The sequence below is a fragment of the Nesoenas mayeri genome (genome assembly GCF_963082525.1).
Source record: "Nesoenas mayeri genome assembly, chromosome: 8".
Lineage (NCBI taxonomy): Eukaryota > Metazoa > Chordata > Aves > Columbiformes > Columbidae > Nesoenas > Nesoenas mayeri.
The window spans coordinates 32,647,099-32,666,408 of NC_137554.1; the positions used below are offsets into that span (position 1 = coordinate 32,647,099).

The window sequence follows — 19,310 nt, forward strand, 5'->3', positions numbered from 1 at the left end:
TCTGCAAAGAGGATTCTGCATCTGGACATAAACCATCACATAAGGTAGACGTGGTGATTACAAATAGCTGCTCTTAGTTAGTTCCATAGAACAAATCTCTTTGAGTACTCTAAAGAGCAGCACTGCCCGCTACCTTGCACTTATTTAAATGCATAAGTAGCATCTGTTGGTTTTGCATTTAAAACAGAACACTGGTTTGTCAGATAATACTCTGGGGCCATTATTTACAAACCTTTTTTGCTTGAAAAAACAAACATTGGCACAGTGGAAGTGTGGTATGAATCTCATTGAGTAAACTCACCGAGCATGATAATAAGACAATCTCTCGAAGCCGTAAGCACCGATTCCTGTCCTGGCTCTAGTAAATGCCTCAAGGCAAAAGTCTTGCTGGCCTAAAAAGAGCCATTTCCAGATCAGTGGAAACTGAGTAATTTTTATGTTCCAGAATGAATTTAATTAAGACAAGTTTAAAGACTGAATTTAATTAAGGCAAGTTTAAAAAGGCATGAAGTAACTATAGGAGAAACTGAAGTAAATCCGATGGCTTCTTACCCATGTCTTCACCTCATGTGGCTTGATCTAGTGTTGAGTGAAATGAATGGAGCTTCTCACTGGTGTTTGGTGGAAAAGATTGGTGCATACTGCTTGGTACTCGGCTCTGTGTGTTCATACAAAATACAGACTGCTGGATAATATGACCACTGTCAATATTGCTGTGAATGGATGCGCTAGCCAGCCTGGTAAAAACCACAGAAATACAACGTGCTCTGCGCCTGGCTGCTCGGTTTGCATGAAATACAGGCATGTTTGTGAAGGTGTAACATGCCAGGGGGTTTCTTGTAATGCCTCTCTTTACTGAATTGACATACAAATGATAGTAAGCTATAGGAAACTGAGATCTCTTCCAGGCTTTGAGCATGAGCCAAATGGGACCACTTGCTGGGAGATTAGGCAGAGTTTCTAGCAGCAGGAAGGAAAATTGTCATATGTTTGTGATTTTTCAGACTTGGCTTTGGTTAGCAATGCTTGTAAGCAGGCTCGGGCTAAGGAGCCTTGAGAGATCTCAGCTACGCATCTTCATCCCCCGAGGAGTGAAGCTTGAGTCTTTTTTCTTGATGTATTCTCTGTCGAGTTATTTTGTGTGCTGCATTATACTGAGAAACTAGTTAAATGAAGTCTCTTGCCCCTTCCCACACTTGAATGGATCGTTTCTCTTTATTTGCTAAAATTGAACTCAGCGATATTCTTGTACTTTTAGGACTCCTACTGCCATCTAACTTTAATTTCAGTGCCCTGTAACTTCTATTAATCTTTTCAAGAGCTAAAGTGTGCATGATGTTAAGGTATTGCCACAGACAGCAACTCAAGCAGCGCAACATTAAATTATGGTTATCATTGTTGTTATCATCTGGCGATCTAATTGATAGTGGCCTATGATGCTAGTAAAAGCATGCATCTATTCCAAACCTCAACCACTGCTATACTAGGTCTTAAGAGCCATATACCCGAGCAACTTTCTGCTGGCAAGAGATATTAGCAAAAAAAATAATGTTTAAAAAATAAAGCTAGTTGCTAACTTCTCAGCTTCTGGCAATCAGTTTAGTAACTATGTCAACTGCCATCTCCTAACTCAACACAGCGATTCCTTTTTGTGTGAGTCAGATCCCTTTAATGACTGGAGTAAGCTTTTACGGCTTTATATTCTTGTTAACTCTGCAGAGCCAATGTGGTTGACGGAAAAACTGTTTGCGCTTCCAACCAGTGACAATTGCCAGATCCATTCCCCTTCTTGGCATCGTGAAAGTTTAACAACAGCGTGACCAGAGGGAGACAGTTTCAGGAGCATAAATTAGAGGATTTGGCCTGTTATAGCTTTATTATAGATGGCAATGTGGGCTAATGAAATTAATCTGTTTATTCCTCCTATCTCAGTGTGAGCCTGTACACTCACAAGTTGGAAGTGTTTTTCTCATTAACTGTAACAAGAAATGTAACGAGGAGCACAGGTCGTTACCTAATTTAGCGTCAGTCCTGGAGCGTCTTTGCAGAACTGTATTTAAAGTTGCCACAAGGGCATGTTATTTGATGATCAGTTAAGTACATGTTCTCCACTTCCATTGTGTTACACTTCAGAACCAAGAGTTGGTGTTCACAGGTCTCTCTGCTGAACGCATCATGTCACAAGTCAGGCTGAACGCCAAAGGAGACGCTCCAGATGGACTCAGTCTGGCACTCCTGCCTCTGGGAAAAAAAGCTGAGGTCAAATCTTAACGCTGCTGGTATTAAGGTGTGATTTTCTTTTTTCTGTTCACTTTGGTGGGGCTGGGATTTCTCCTTTTATTTCGTCTCTGTAAGGAATACATCATAGCACAAAGTAAGTCTTACTTGCTTTATGTGAGTACACAAATGTTGCTGAGCTAGTTCTCCGGCAGGGCATGGGAATGGCAAAAGCACCAGTAATTTTATATGACCAAGACAGTGAGTCAGTGGGGGGGGAAAAAGGCAGATATTTTAATGAATAGTAGGTTTAAAAAGCAATCACAACCCAAACAACAAAATTATCATTGTAAAAATGTTATTTTAAGCCCCATGTTAGGTTTTTCAGAATTAAAGGGGACAAAAACCTACTTATTTTAGCGTATTACTGACTTGAAAGCACCTCTTGAAAGCATAACTGAATGCTCTTTCTTTGCCCTAGTCTTTCATTTGCCTTTCACGTTCTGCTGGTCTGGTACTGTGAGGTCTCTTGAACCACTAACCATTATTGTTATTTTTTTCTACAAAGAACGGGCTTTGGTTTGGATAGTTACTGACACTGGTGTGATGTGGGCTCTCACAAGTGATGAGGCAAATCTGCGTCCAGCTTCAGAATTAACCAACTGCAATCTTGTTTCTAATTTAAACTATTAATATTGGATTGAATTCTCTCAAGTCATGTACAAATGATCAAGTTCTTCTTAAGGGAGTATAAATAGTTTTTTTTTTTAAATGTGCACTTTTATGATGGGTATTTATTATTTGTATACGGATAATGCCTAGATGTTCCTGCATAAAGCTGTGATGTAGTGTTTTAAAGTATCTGGTGGCAATCCTGGGTTACGGATGGCCATGTCCCCCTTTTCTGCCCCAATCCTGCGCTGCTCCTTTCCCTCCATGTGCTGGCACAAACCAGATGAGGGACCTGATCCAGCAAAAAGAAATCCAGCAATTCCCCCTGCCTCCAGTGTTTCCAGCCAAATCTATTTCCCTGTTCAGCTCATAGCACAGCTGTGGAAGAGCTGCGTTGCTGTGAGGAAAAGGGCGATACATCACCATGAGAGAGACAAATAGGGGAGGGAAGGACTGGCAGTACTTTAAGTCAGAACTGCCAACCTCTAAGCCCCATTGTGTTAGCATTTTTTTTTATTGTTATGCTTATTGTTACGTTGAACACCTTGTCATCAAAATTAAGAGCCCACAGGTCTAGAAAGAAAACAAATAAAGCAAGCACAAGGTAACAGTGAGATCATGCTGGTCAACATGTTAAAAGGCAGTGACTGGAAACCACTAGATTAATCATTGCTGAGCTTTTCCCATTTGCAGGGATGAATTTTAAGGAGGACACAGTTGAGGTCCGTGCAGTGTCTCCACAGACATCCCTGAGGAATGACTCCCATATATGCCATATTGGTTCTAGATAGCTTGACTTATTGACCTGTGATGAATGTCTGATTAGAAAATCAACCACAACACTCATGGAAAAGGTTTTTTTTTCTCAGTATCTATCTTTGTGTTGTCCCCTCTCTCTCTGCATCCCTCAAATATCTCCACTCTCTGTTGTATCAGTCAAAAACTGTTTTCACTTCCAATCCCTCCTTTGTTTATCTAAGCCCTTTCCATCTCTTCTCACTCGATACAGACACGTTAAGTCTCTTGAAGTGTCCCAATGCCACCCTCCACTGCACACCTCTTGGATTTCTATAGCTTCCATGTATGTGTCATCTCATATTTGGGAGGCGCTTCCATAAGTAGAACTGTGTGTAATCCTCCCCCTAGCCCTCCTTAAAACTCATCATTGTTTGGGTGCCCAAAGAGAGGGTGACAACAGTTAGGATCTGATGCTGTTCCTGCTGGCCAGCGTCTCTCCATTCCCCGTGAGCTTCCCCTCCCCTGGACCTTTCAGAAATGCACACAAAAATACATACTTATATATATATGTAATTTGTATTCTGTTAACACCTAGGGGTAACAGCTCAACTGTGGCAACTGCTGTACAATCACATCCCAGATGACAGTGAAAGCAGCAGATTCCCTGGTCTTCTGTCTCTTTAAAGCTATAATGTTTTTGACAAGCTTTTGTTGCTAGGAAGCGCTGTACATTTAGCTATTGCACTAAGCTCTCCTTAAACGTCACAGCCATACTTTCAATTTGTAATATATATTTGCATATTTGCATCTTCTACTTCCTCATCAGGTGTAAATATGATATCTAGAACAAGGTTACAGCAGTGCAAAGCTGTCACTTTGACATACTGCATCACTGCAAACAAGGATCAATGTCCTTCATGGTATATAAAGAAGGAAAATAACGGTGGGAAAGCAAATCATACCCAGTTAGGACTGGACTCCTGTTATATATAGATCTAGTAACTGCCATCCTGGACCAAGTTGTTTACTTCATTATTCTGTCCCTGAGACTAATAGTAGTTTCCAGTGAAGATGCACTAGATTAATATACTGTATAATATACTTTTATGGAATAACCTGCCTGTAGGAAATTTCTTCCTAATCCTCCTTAATTCAGTTACTAGCTTGTGCCCTGAAACACAAGTATTTATATCCTTCCCGTAAAAAGGCCTCATGTACTATCAATATTTTTATTAATTACACAAATGTTTAATGCAGAACTTCTCAAGTAGCAGACCTCACCAGATTCAGATCCCGAGTAAATTTTGCCTAGGTTGTGTCAAGGTCCCAGACTTACTAATTCTCCTGCCTTCTTTTGGAAAATCCTGTATTTCTTACCCCTTCCCTGGAGCGCAGGGGTGGTGGGGGGGGGCTGTACCCTGCAGTTCTCAGCTATGCGGGCAGTACACGTTGCTTGGCTTGCCTGGCAGAGATGGGACTGCTCTCTTGCTTTTTGCTGAACAAAATGATGCATCATGCTACAAAGAGGAATTGATTAGTCTCAGGCAAAGCTTTTCCTAGCAAATCTCACTCTTCCTGTAGTTCATGTAACTCCTTTTTTACCTTTAGCTTTTATTTTGCTCATACCTGGGATTGTTTAGTTGTATCACGCTGGTTTTTTAGTGAATCTTCAAAAAAGAATGCTGTCATAGGGGGGAAGTTAATGAAACAGCCAGAAGTCATGGCAATCACTTGCAGCCTATATAATTACTTGTCATTAGCGACATTCTACACAGGTAAAGTACAACATCCCACAGCACTGTGCCATCTTCCGGGCTGGCTGCATATTGCCAATTGCCAGGCATTAAGTATTCCAGCGTAAAGACCAAAACTTCACTGTGAATACCATTAGAACTGGGTCACCGACAGAAGGTGTGTGACAACTTAACATGCAGAACAACTAAAGCCATTTCCTCAGTCTCATACAGAGCAAAAATACTGAGAGTGAAGATTATGTGTGCAGTGTGAGCAGAATGACAAATGACAAGTCTTAGCGATATACTTCCTAGGTGGTATTAGTGATGCAGCTCTGCCTTGGAAACAGTGCAAATAGGTGATCAGCTGGGTTTTGTGCTGCACCAGTTTTGCTAAATGTTTGAATTTAATACAAATTCAAATGATCAAGTTAAATATTTCATTTTGTAGAGGAAATTCTCTTGCTCAGCAGCATCCTAATAGCATTACTATTTAGCATTTTCTGTTTGGAATAAAGAGGTTTTAACCTCACAGTTTCGAGCCATATATTTCTATGCCAGCTCTGGGAATTATTGCTGTAGCTGTGTACTCCGCAGCTATAAAAATACTGCAGATGGCTTTATGTCATTTCAGAAAGCATTATGGAATATGCTGGGCTAGACTCTGTGTTCTGCCTTACCGAAGTCCCTTTGAAGCAGCTAGAGAAGAATGGAAGGGAACTCTTCCCGGACAGCACAGTTCCTGCCACAATCTGAATCAGAAGGGCACTGAGACGTTATACAGAGAAAATGGGAGGTGGAAGATGGGGAAAAGAAGCATCTGGAACTGCAGAGAGAAATGGAATTAACTGAGTATTAGCTGAGCATTGGTATGTGAGCTACACAGGCTCTCTGCGGTCCCCTGCTTTTGCTCCATGTTAGTCTGGATAACACAAGAGTCAGCCCCTTTATAAGCCATTATTAACTACTCCTCTATCTTATTTTGGATGTGACGGAGTATTTCTGGAGACAAACATGCTGACCATAGGTGTGGCATCACACCATGCTCTGCCTCATTCATCTGTACCCCTTTTCCCTGCCAAATCTCTCATGATTTGTTCACTTTTATTTAAAGTTGGAAAAAAACCCCAAACGGTTCAGAAAACTAGCTCATACGGAAAAGAAAAATCAGGTCACTCAGATTGGCCTCCAGATTCAGGTCATATTCAGTGATGAGTTTAAATGGAAAAAATATGGGAGAATTGGTAAAATGAAGAGCATTTTTCCTATTCCTTCAACACGAAACCTCACTCTTCTTTTGTTTCAAAAATATTGAGTCCAAAATACTAAACAGGGATTACACAGAGAAGGAAAGAATCCAGAAGCAAACTGAACACAAACTTTTCACAAGCAAAATGTCTTCTTAATCCCCAAACGGCTTTTTGATTTGGAGTGATCAAAAATATTTTTTAATTGTTTTGAATAAAATGCTGAACCAGAAGGCTCTTTTTTTTCCCCCCCAATTCTATGCAAAACTAACAACTGAAGATTAGTTTTTAATATGTTTCAAAGGCAGGTAGTGTTATTCAAATTCTCACTGTGACTTTTCTTCCTGTATTCATGAACTCTTTTTTGGCACATGGAGTGAACAGGTGTGAGCCGGTGCAAGGTGGCACACAGGCCATAACCAACAAATAGCTAATTGGCATCTATGTTGCAGCAGGGCAAAGATCCAGCCAAATTATGACAAGGCACCGCGCCATCCTAATAGACTCACATTATCATGGATGCCAAGATTCCATAAATTTGCATTATTTACATTCAGTTAGGGCAGGATTCCCAGCTGGGAAATTCCACATGGTTGTCCATCTCTATCATATACAATTACAATGGAAAAAGATCTCCGTGACTAATCCAGCATCCTGAGTTTACAACAAGAATTTAAATATTCTTAATAATTACCTAAAAATGCTGCCACTCATCTATATCAATAAATCATTTGAAAGTGTACTTTTGTTGTCTTTGTTTGTACAAAACGAATAAAAAATTTATAAAATCGGACTTGTGGTTGAAGATGTATGAGCCTTTTCAGCTTGGTAAAAAGAGACAAATAATTGTTTTTCTCTGCAGCAGCGAGGTTCCTGACTACATAATAGTGAAAAAAAGGCAACTTTGAAGTTGCTTTTGTGAAAAATGAATGCAGAAACTGGTAACTTATACCCTCAGGAAATAATTTGCGAAGACAAAAATGCCGAGAGGGTGTGAGTTATTGAGATGAAACGCAAGGTGATGATACGTGCTCTGATTACTCCTTGAGGTAATGAATCTCTGTAGGTTTACAGTCTTTTGTACTGAGGAAATGGTGAACTACATCTTAATTTGCTCCCCGATGCCATCTCGCTCTCCATAATGCTGGGCTGTGGCGTTTCTGGTGCGGCCGGTCAGCGTTTCCGTACCCCAGCGCCACGTCACCTTGGAGGAGCTGGTGGGCCTCCTGGAACACAAAAAGCGTTGCATTTTCCAAAAGATTACCTGCTATGGAAAGGTCCTGCGCGCACTTTACATCTTCAGGGGCAATTAAGCACTTGACACAGAAGCCGGTCGCTGCCGGACACCTCAGTTGGTCCTGGATCACCGTGGTGTGTTCAGAAACGCTGCCCTTGCCCCGGGAGACATCGCTGCTTCACACACCCCCCGTCTGCACCTCTTGGGCCTCCTCTGGTCACAGCAACGAGGTGGCCCCGTCCCCCTTCTCCCCGCACAGCAGCAGAGCCTCTGCGGCCGGCAGGGCTGCTGTGGTGCCCCTGGTTTCCTCCTCCTTCCCGGGTGTGTTCCCCTGGCAGTGCTGACAGGAGCCGTGCGGGCTGGGTGGGCGGCTGGTCAGTTTGTTGCTGGTCCCTGGTGAGCTGGTTGCCATCCCCCGGTCAGCTGGTTGCCGGCCCATAGTGAGTTGGTTGCCATCCCCCGGTGAGCTGGTTGCCATCCCCATGGTGAGCTGGTTGCCATCCCCCGGTGAGCTGGTTGCCATCCCCTGGTGAGCTGGTTGCCATCCCCATGGTGAGCTGGTTGCCATCCCCATGGTGAGCTGGTTGCCATCCCCTGGTGAGGTGGTTGCCATCCCCATGGTGAGCTGGTTGCCATCCCCATGGTGAGTTGGTTGCCATCCCCCGGTGAGGTGGTTGCCATCCCCATGGTGAGCTGGTTGCCATCTCCCGGTGAGCTGGTTGCCATCCCCATGGTGAGCTGGTTGCCATCCCCCGGTGAGCTGGTTGCCATCCCCATGGTGAGCTGGTTGCCATCCCCATGGTGAGTTGGTTGCCATCCCCCGGTGAGCTGGTTGCCATCCCCATGGTGAGCTGGTTGCCATCCCCATGGTGAGCTGGTTGCCATCCCCCGGTGAGCTGGTTGCCATCCCCATGGTGAGCTGGTTGCCATCCCCATGGTGAGCTGGTTGCCATCCCCCGGTGAGCTGGTTGCCATCCCCATGGTGAGCTGGTTGCCATCCCCATGGTGAGCTGGTTGCCGGCCTCTCCTCGGCGCCGCCACCTTCCCAGAATGCCCCGCGCCCTTTCCCGCCTCGCACCTCCCGGCAGGTCTCGCGCGCTCCCCTCCTTCCCGCGCCGCCAAGTCTCGCAGTTCTCCCCGCCGCGCGGCCGGCGCTCTCGCGATATCCCGGTCCGGCGGGCGCGCGGGGGCGGTGCCGCGGGAGCCGCCGCAGCCGCCGCGCTCGCGCTCCCTGACAGGCGGGCGGCGGCGCGCGGGCATGTTCCTCCGCCCCGCGCGCAGGTGGTGGTGGCGGCGCCGGTGGCGGCGGCGCCGTCCCGGCTCCCCGTGAGTCCCGCCGGCCATGGCCGGCTCCGCAGCGCGGGAGCCCGAGCCGCGCCGCTGCCGCCGCTGAGGAGAAGCCGCCGCGATGAGGAAGGGCCGCTCCCGGGGGGACAAAGCGGCGGCGCCTCCGCCGCCGCCGCCGCGGAGGGAGCCCGGGCGGGCGGTGGCCGCCAGCGCGGCGGAGCGGAGAGCCACCCTGCTGGGGGGCGGCGGCAGGAAGGAGCCGGAGGACGCCAGGGCCGCGGGGGCGCCCGGCCGGGAGCCGCTGGAGAGGGTAAAGCCGGGGCGCGGGGCCGGGGGGGCCCTGCCGGGCCGCTGGCGGCCGTTGGCATGGAGACGCGCGCCCCGCGTGGCGGTGGCTGCGGCGGGGGGGGGGGGGCGCCCGGCGGTGCCGGCTGCGGCAGCCGCGGGTGCGGGAGCGCCCGGCCCGGGCAGGGCTGCGCTGCCCCGGGTGGGGCTGCCGCGGCGGCGGGGGGAGGCGGCAGGCCGGGGGTCGGGGCGCGGCGGGGGGGCGGCTGCGTGCGGCGCGCTCGGGAGGCTCCGTCCTCCGAGCATCCTCTGGCGTTGCAGCCGCGTCCCCAGGTGGGCGCCCTCGGGAGAGGTGCGGGGCTGAGGAGCGGAGCGGTGGAGGCAGCGTGCTGGCGGCGGGGAATGGCCGCGCTGCCCGCGGTCCTGCTGCGTGCCGGGGAGAAGCGAGGATGCGGTGCCGGCTAGTTTGTGTTAAATGCTTGTTTGTATTCATAATTACAGAATGCTGCTTGCTAGTAAGCTTCTCGAGGTCACTCCTAATGGTGACTTTTTTGTTGTGCATCTTACAGCATTTTTTAGGTGTTAATTCTTAGCACAAGAAATGGTTAATGTAGGAAACGTACCTCTGCAGATATCTGAAAACGCATAGGCTGGTGAAAAGTGAGTGTGCAAGTTCAGTGTGTCCACTTTTATGTCTCTCACCCCCACACAGGAAGGATCTACTGACTCCCGCTTAGAGTTACAGGGATGAGAGACCCACAAGATCTTAAACTTTGCTTTGATGTGTTTTGATATTCCTAGTTTTACAGGAGAAAAACGGGGGATGAAATTTAGCAGTTTAAAAATGGAGATGGCAACTAATGCTTTTTTGTTTTTTTGAAGAGAAGGAGAACGCATCGCAAGCGTGAAGACTCCCAGGATGCAGCAATTCATGGCTTTGTTTTGCTATTTTTAGGAGCAAAGTGAAAAACCAGGTTCTTTGACTTTTCTTGTCAAAAAGGTGTCTTAAGTTTACAGCGTTGTTGCAGATGCACAGGTTTAGTTTTTTTTAATAATCAGATTTTTCTAGAAAAGCTGCATGCTGCATTACATTGTCTTCAGTTATAGGAGGCTTGTATTTTGGCTTTGACTGGTGGATGCCTCTTCAATATAGATTTCTCAGATTTGGTTTTGGAGGAAGAGATGTCTTCTTTAGTGCCTTGTTAAGCCAGGTGGTTCAGACATGCTGCTGCTTTTGATGTTTATCACTTCCTGAAACAATTAAGGAACATTAATATCCTTATTCAGGGAAAAAACAAAACACAAAACTAAAAGCAGAAGAGGTGACATAGTTTCTTCCCAACTGTCCATTAACATAGTGGCTGGTAGGGCTATCAAATGCAATAGCAAGGTGTTCCTTGTGCCATTTTGATCTATTGTATATGAAATTGACAGGGAAATTAGGGGAAATTAACACCATTGTTGATAGTTGTGGACTAAACTTTTTCCAAGTCATGTATACAGAGCACGCCATGTACCATATGTTCTGTATTGAACACTCAGGAAGCTTCACCAAAACAACACTAACATTGTAAAACAGGAAGGGATGCAAATTCAGAAATGACATTTTTGAGGTGCACAAGGCTTTTCAATGGGAGATACTGACAGGTTGTTTTAAGCTTGGGTGCTCTGACTAAGACCCAGTGTGACTTGTAGGGACAGATCTTTACGTGCTGGCAAGTATTCGTTGTGATGGAGTCTTGGAGGAGTTTTGCAGCTAAAGTTATGAAAGCTTCGACTGAACCTGGGTGAGGTGCCCCCCAGACTTCAAAGGAGAACCTCTCATCCTCTCTCCCCATTTGTTTTCCATTTGAAGTGGTGGAAGTTTTATAAATGTGTTAAGCAACTAGAAATAAATAAATAGATACGTTGGACAAACTTATTAAACAGGAGACATAATTCTATTCATAGCATTTTTATCTTTAATATTAATAATTCAGTATTTCTTTAAACATCAAGAGCTGGGAGTGTGAATGTGGTGGAAAGGGCCTACTGAGTTGCAGAAGACAGTGTGATACTCCATTTCCACTGGTGCAGCTTGTAGTTTGACAGATATTTCCTTTGGGGCCACTTGTGATAGAAGCAGCCCCGTTGTTTGCGAGCCTGCAGTGTGCCCTCGGCTGTACTGGTGCAACCGTATGCGCAGCTGCAGGGAGCCGTTCGGAATTAAATTCAGATTTCACAGTTTGTTTGCCGTACACTTACACAAGTTTGTGGTTGGGGGATCTAAGCTGCTCTAATGTTGGGAAAAGTGCTTCTCACACTGTGACCGTAGTAGTTAATCACTGCACTGACCTTCAGGCCTTTGAAAATCTGATCTGTTAATGTGCAGTGCTTATAGTTCTGACATGTACATGTGATTAATATTTTCACTTTTTAATGAATTATGTATGAAAATAAAAATTACTGTAGTTGGTCACATAAAAGATCCTTCTAGCCCAGTATCCTGCCTCTCTGAGCTGCCAAAAGCAGATGCTTGGGGAAGAGTATAGTGTATATTGAGGAAATACCTCTCCCAGCCTCCAGTAATTTGTGGCTCCCAGGTTTCCGGAACTAGAGGTGATATTTGTTTTTAGTGCCCCCAATGGGTTTTTTCTTATGAATTTGTCCAATCAGTATTTGAAGCCATGTTTGCTTGTAGCATCCACAACGTCCTGTGATTGAGTGTTGTAAGGCTTGAACACATTTCGTGTGGAAAAACCACTTCTTTTTGTTTGTTTTTGAACTTTCTACCTGCTTGTTCCATGCCTTGTGTGTTGATTCTTGAATTGGAAGAGGCAGTGAAAAAGAGAATCCATGTTCTTCTGTATGGCTTATGGCTTGATAACATTTTATTTCATTTACTGTTCCTTGCCTGTAGGCTTTCCAGAAGAGTTATGAAAGAAGTGACTCTATCCTTATCATTGTCCTTGCTGTTTTCTTTGCACCTTTTGCAGGTCTGTTCCTGATTGGAGATAGTGATGCAGGGAACAGAGGAACAGGGTCGGGGAACAATAACCAGGACTGGCTACAGTATTTCAGCGAATGACACCTTGTAAACTTATATAGCATATTAGGCTTTATTCTTTGATCTTCTGCTTGCTTTTTCTTGACAATCTTTAAGCACTGAGTTGGCATTTTCATGGAACTGTCTGTTCTCCACAACTCCACAATCACCCTTTTAAGTGGTAATAGCTAGTTCAGAATTTGTCATTGTGTATATAAATGTAGGATTTATGATTTTTTTACATTATACATCACTTTATCAACGTCTAATCTTATCTGCTATTTTACAGCCCATTTAAACAGTGTCATTAAGGTCTTCTTCAGATCTTTGGCCATCCCTTTTGCAACCTTGATTAACTTTTAGCTTTGTCAGCAAGCTCTGTCACATAGGTCTTATGCTTCTTTGCTAGATGTTGCTTTAATGATGCCAGAACAGATCATTGTGGGACTGCACTGGTCAGCCGTCTTGTTTGGGAAAAGGTCCAATTGTTCCAACTTCTTATTTACTATCTGTTAATCAGGCATGAATTCATCACTGAATTGTTCTTTTTATCCCATGACAGTTTGGTTTCATTGAGCGAGGGCGTCTTTGTCAAACACAGCCCACTTGGATTTCTATTAAGTATCAAATTAATCATCATATATTTGCTGACTACGTTGAAGGAGAAAAAAGAAAGTTGAGGTGTAAGTTATTATTGCTTAGGAGTGACAGTCACCCTCAGCCAGAGGCACATTATAAGCATTAGGTTGTTTCCATATTGTGCTTACATAATTAGTTTGAGACATTGTGATATTTATTGTGAAAGATCCCACATGCATCATAGCCAATATTTGTCAGAGGTGCTTTTATTAGCATTTTCTACTTCAGGTAGAAGTCAAAGGTCAAAGTTCTCATAGAAAAGACACTTCAGTGTCTAGAAGATGTGACTTAAGGGGTTTATGATGGAAGCATCCAAGACTGTGGTTGGTATGTAGAAGGTGGGTGGCAAACAGCAGCTGTTTCCTCTAGTATTAAGCTAGGAGTCAGGCTTAAAAAGAGAATCTTCACACAAAAGGCAAAACATGCATGATTTGTTTTTACCAAATAATGCAAAAAGCATTCAGAGTTGAAGTACTGGAGGAGGGATCTAGTGAAAATTATTGAATAGGCAGACTGGATCCACCTGAGGAAAACGGCTGAAATTAACTTGCATACAGGAGAACATTAGAACAGGGCAAAGGCACGATGCTTCCCTTTGCTGCTCTGTAGGGAATGTCTTTGCTATTTTTATGGATTTTTTCCATGAGGAATGAGCATTAGCCTGTCCCTAACAAATCTGAATCCTGTGTCCCTCTGCAAGCAGGGGGAGAATACACAGATACGAGGAAAGCTGAAGTATTGTGGAAGGTCTAGAGGGATGCAGGTTGAGGGTCAGAAGAGCAGAAATAGAGGTCACTGATTGCTGAGTCTTGCTGAACAGTGTTCTCTGCTCTGAAGGCATCCTGGGAACTAGTTGGTGCTGCTCAGAGGTGCTTTGCTCGGGGATGTGACAAGGTGAGGGGACAGAAACAGACCCCATGCTTGTCAGCACTTTACCCTCACTTCTGTCTGGTTCCTTCTCCTCCTGTTACGGGTGGCCAGGATGGATTTATAAGTAGATTCTGTGCCTTTGTGATTTTGTAGGATAGTAAAGAGATGAAGAGGAAAACAGTAGCAGAATCTCAACAAGCATTTCAAGGGGCTGGTGGGGGGACTGCAAATTGTAGAGGTGGGATTTTGGGTTAGAGGGACCCTTTGTCTTGTATGAAGTTTAACTTGGCGGCTGCTGCTGAAGAGTTGGACCGTAATGTTGCTAAACGCGGAGGCTCCGCCGCTGCATGTATGTTCGTTGTAGGGGAAATGTTCGGCTGATGCCAGCAGGCAAACTGCATACATATTATTGAGAAACATGAAAAATCTCCTTACTTTTAGTTTTGTATTGAGGAGCCCTTTCTCTAGGCAGTCTGTGCAGTAGGCTATCGCCAGCTGTCAATTTTTATGTGCCTCAAGAAGGGAGATTTTGTGGGGTTCCCAGACAGTACATTTTATAATTTCTGCATTGGTTAGAAAGTGTTCCCTGAGCTTTGAACAGGATAACTGACTTAACCATCAGATTATTTAGTTATTATAGTCATTTGGAACTGAAACTTTCTGAGAATAGCAAAAGTATTCCTTTCTTTCCAGGTGTCTTTGAAACTTCGTAGATCTATATGTCCCAAAGCCACAATGGATTACTGTGCTTATCCAGTGTGATTTCCCCACAGGTGCAGGCTGTGGAGCTTTCCCGAAAGACAAATTAAAACATCCCTTTTAGAAACTGATCTTATCTTAGCCTTAGATCATGGTGTGTCTGTCACCTCTTCTGGAAAGCTCTGCCAGTGTTTAATTATTCCTGCAGTTAGGAAACAAAACCACATCTTATTTGGAGGCTTGTTTTGTCTAATGTCCAACTTTCAGCTGTGAAATATGCCTATGCTAGCACAGACAGTAAAACTCTCTACCATCTGATATCTTTTCCATGTTTAAGTATTTGAAATGTAAAATCTAGCTTAACTTGGAACAGAAGACACTGAGTTATTTTGCTTCTAGCACTTCATGCTTTCTTCCTAATTGTTTTTGGAGTGTGTGCACCAAAAATAGGTAATATTCTTGCAGCAGCCTGGAATAGTGTGATCACAGACAAGGTTACTTCTCCGCTACTGCTTGATACTTGTATTTTTACAATTTTGAGGATTGCATTACCATGGCTGGGTGTGTCGTATGAGAGTTTTGTAACTTTATGACTCCGTGGATATTTCTACTCCCTGTATCGTTCAAGTCGGTCTAAGTTTTCTTATAAACGTTAGGTTAGAAAGCTTAGCCTCCCTTTTGTGTTGTCTTTGCGCATATATATATATATTATTTTTTTTTTAATTATTATTTTTTTTAAAGGAATGGCAAAGGATCTTTTCCACTGACTTCTCACTCTGTTTGTATTTTTGGAAAGCAGTCAGTGACCAGCAGGGGGAAACTGGCCAAACCCCAGAGTGCTAGTGGGATTTGTTTTGCCTCCAGAGCTGCACAGAAGCTGTTCCCACGTGTTCCTTGCTGCGTGGCAAGCCTGCAAACCAAAGAGGTTTTTCTTTTTTCCTAACCAGAACTTCACATTTAATAAGCATTTTCTCTTTTTTCTTTTCTCTCTAGGTGTCATCAGTACCTCTATGGTGATGAGCTCTGTTCAGAGACTGCTAACAGTTTGTTGTTCTTTGGTTATTTCTACCGTAGGTAAAGCAGCAAGCTTTTGGAGTTCAGTTCACACTTTGTTTTTGAGCTTTATCCACACCTCTGTCCATCAGGCTGCTGATCAGAGCTCTGTTGCAGCTCCTCTTCTGCTCTGCCACACATGGACCTTATGATTAACAGCTCACAACACTGAAAGCTGTTTCTTTTAACTCCCTATCAAAACCTACAAGCTGAAATGAAACTTAATCTGAAGAGGATGGAAGTTTCTTTCCAAAATTTAAGCAAATAAACAGAATCAAATGGACCTTTCCCTAAAAAGGTAGTTTGTGTTTGCAATAAAGTGTAGCTTTAAATACTCACATTATGGATTCCATAAAATCAAATATAGCTTGACCATAGCCAAATATGCTCTGTAAGCATCTTTGCCCCTTCTTATCAAAGGAGGGACGGAGTGCTGCTGCCTTCTAGAAGATCAGGAACCATCTGTTCACATAAATACTTCTAGGTACCTGTTTTGGGATATTGTTGCCGTTTAGGGCTGATTTTAGGGCAATTTTCTCTTGTGCCCGTTTCATCAAGGGAGCTAAAGAAAGTCTTAAGGAAGACATTGGTAAAGACTCCTAAATTACAAGCTGTGGATGTGACTTGCCATTAAAAACTCAGTTACTGTTTGTAGACCTCAGACTTCCTTTCCCCATCTCCCTTTCTTTGTTGCTGTCTAGCCCTTTTTCTCATTACAGACACAGAACAAAAAGCAAGTGGATTTTTATAAGAAGTTACCAAGTTCTACCCTGTAAAGCTTCTCATATGGTGAACCAGAGTCCAGAGTGTTTGGCTGGCTGGCAGGCATTCTCCCTCATCCTTAATTTCTTAAGTTTATCCCCTTTTCTGTGAAGAAACAAAGGTATTGAAGAAGCCAGAGCATAACTGTGGAAGAAGCAGCTGCTTCCTGTGACATGGATGGTTCTGTCTCTCTTTTTTTTTCCTCTCTCATTTTCCGAGGAGGCAAAAAAACAAGCCAGAAAGAACAAACCTCTCAGTGTCCTGTAGGTATATGTCACTGCCCTCCATTAGCTGATTCTTTTGATGCCAGAGCTACTCCTGTTTGAATTCTTCATTAGCTATAGTTTTGCCTTTCTGTATTTTGATCAGGCTGGCAAAACATTGCTGTGAGTTCACTTGTATGTTCATGCTAATGTTTAAAGTATGGGGGGGAAAGTGACTGAAGAAGAGAGTCATCTAAAAGCAGGCAAAGGGGAATAGAGTCAAGCGATCAATTCTGCAGCGTGCTTGTTAGATAATAACAGAATCGAGCCAAAAGATTCATCTAGAAGCAGACAAAAGGGACATAGAGTCAAGTGACCAGTTCTACCATGGGCTCGTTAGATAATAGCAAAACAGAGCCAAAAGGCATATGTCACTTCTCTGGCCTGATACAATAAAAACATCACCTCTCTCAAAATTGAAGATTAACGGGCAAACCTAATTTGTTTAAATCGATTTGTGTGAATCAATAAGTAGGTAGAAATTGCGTCAGCAACTTGGATGATTCAGCTCAGCTGCGTGAGATTTCAATTTCCTGTCACAAGTGAAGAGCAAATATTGTGCATTAGCCACGTTAATTTCATGTCTTGCATATTAGAATAGTTAAGCAGGCAGTGGAAATATTATGAATATATAGGTGTTCATGTTGCTGACGATTTGCATCTGAGTTTAGCAGTGTGCTGTATTTCTTGTCCAATAGGAGTATAGAAGTGAAGGAGCTAAGAAGTCTTCTATGAGAAGTGGCTGGATTTATTGTGGGACTGCTTGTGTTTGTAATCAATTGTTAGATCGAAGGGAGAAGCTGCTGCTACCTACTATTTGTTATAGAGCACTTGAGGGTAACAGTGGGGGGCTGTCCAAGGCTGGGATTAGACATCTACAAAACACTCAGACTGTAGGTATTTTCATGACTGTACGCTTCGAGAAACCAAGTGACGTCCGTGTGTATTGTGTTGGAGAAATGGGTATGTATTATAGACTTTACACCTAGAAGTTGAGTTACTTCTTGAGCAAGCTGATGCCCTTTCTTGCAGTGCAAAGAAAGTGCATGTCCCGCATGTCAAGATAGTTCTTAGAGTCTCTAGAAGACGCAATTCTTTATTTTTGTCTGATAGGTTATTTTATTGCCTGAGCTGCCTGTTGTGCTTCGTAAGCCAATATAGCTTTGGTGCTATAATAAATGCAGTGGATTATTATAGGTACGATGACAGGCATTTATTTAAAATGTTTTTTTCACTCTTATTTAATTCTTACTCATGGAATCTGAGCAGCTGAAGCTAAGGAAGCAGTGAAGACCATCAGGTTAGGGAACTGTTTGAGACCAAACCAAAAAGCTTCATTGCCCATCAAAACCTTGCTCCTCAAGAACCACAGCAGCTAACTAGGTGGGTCATTTAGAGTCTTAGCAATTTCATTTCCACATCAAATGATGATGTGCTGTGATTAGGCATTTAGATGTTTAAACGTTTAGGCATAGATGGATGCGGTGACATATTGGTAACAAATAACTCTTTCTCTGATTTATTAAATGACTTAAATTGTGCCTGTGCAGTGTGAAGATGGCGAAAATACGTGACCCTGAAAGTTAAATTCTGCATTCAGTTAGTTATTTATATGTTCTTTGACCTTTGCATTGATCTCTGTGTTCAGGAGAGAAGAGAATCTGGTTTCAGCATTCTTGTGCCAGTCTGCACACACTTCAGCTGAAGTGTCTTCTGACTGTGGTTTTCTGTTTGAGCTGGAGGCCTGGCCATGTTCATAAACCACACTTGGGCATCGGCTTTGTTGTCAAGCTAAAGGGAAGAAATACATCATATGTTTTGTCCTTTAAATAATTGTGTCTCTTGTGTTTTTTTGGGACGGAACTGGATTATGCTGCTTGGTGAGGAGAAGCTTTTGTGCCAGACTCTAGACACTCCATTTCTTTGTTAATTAGTTTATCTTTGTCGTTTTATGCGATTTCTGTTAAGAAAAACTAGGGATTAAGCATTTGTTGTGTTTCCAAAGGTTAACTTCATTTCCTTTAGGTCTAGAGCCATTGATAGTTTTATTTATAGTCTTAAATGATCATTTTTCCCCCCATTCCATACCTGCAGATCTGCTGTCGAGTTTGGAGGAAAATTTATTGCCAGGAAAACTTCACATAAATGCTTCTTATTTCTGCCGTGCATTGATGTACTTATCTCACTTGTGGAAGGCAGTGAGAAGATTCCAGATGGCTCATGGAGACAAAAATATTGATGCCAAATGATTGGAACTTCCACTGTCATGAGCAAAACAAAAAGAAGTAACTTTTTCCCTGCTGCAAATAAGGATCTTCCTCAGTGGTGATAACATCAGATTTCAATGTATCATGGTCTGTCTTCATCATGTATATGAACAAATAGTGTTCTAACTCTTAGTAGAGCGTTGTGTCTTGTTAGATTTTATTTTACCACTGATCTCTAACTACAGATGGTTCCATCACTAATGTTCAGGTGATAGTTGTGATGTATAAAAGCATCCTGGGCTAACAAGCAGTATGGTTAAAGAGGATTCCTGCAGTGTGTTCTGGTTTCATGCTTCTCTGTGCAGAAAAAGTGAGC

The 19,310-nt window shown here is 43.6% G+C and overlaps 1 protein-coding gene across 3 annotated transcripts in view; it reads left to right on the forward strand.

The window, feature by feature from the left end:
* The first annotated feature begins 9,072 nt into the window (after positions 1-9,072).
* Positions 9,073-19,310, forward strand: part of MAST2 (microtubule associated serine/threonine kinase 2) — a 187,476-nt gene continuing 177,238 nt past the window's right edge. For 2 of the 3 annotated variants that reach the window (XM_080349198.1, XM_080349200.1), the window contains exon 1: positions 9,073-9,441. In XM_080349198.1, the coding sequence (XP_080205324.1) occupies positions 9,253-9,441 (189 nt within the window). In that variant the 5' untranslated portion in view covers positions 9,073-9,252. Of the gene's footprint in view, positions 9,442-15,788; positions 16,001-19,310 lie in introns of those variants that run through there. The other variant, XM_080349199.1, reaches the window with a different exon arrangement.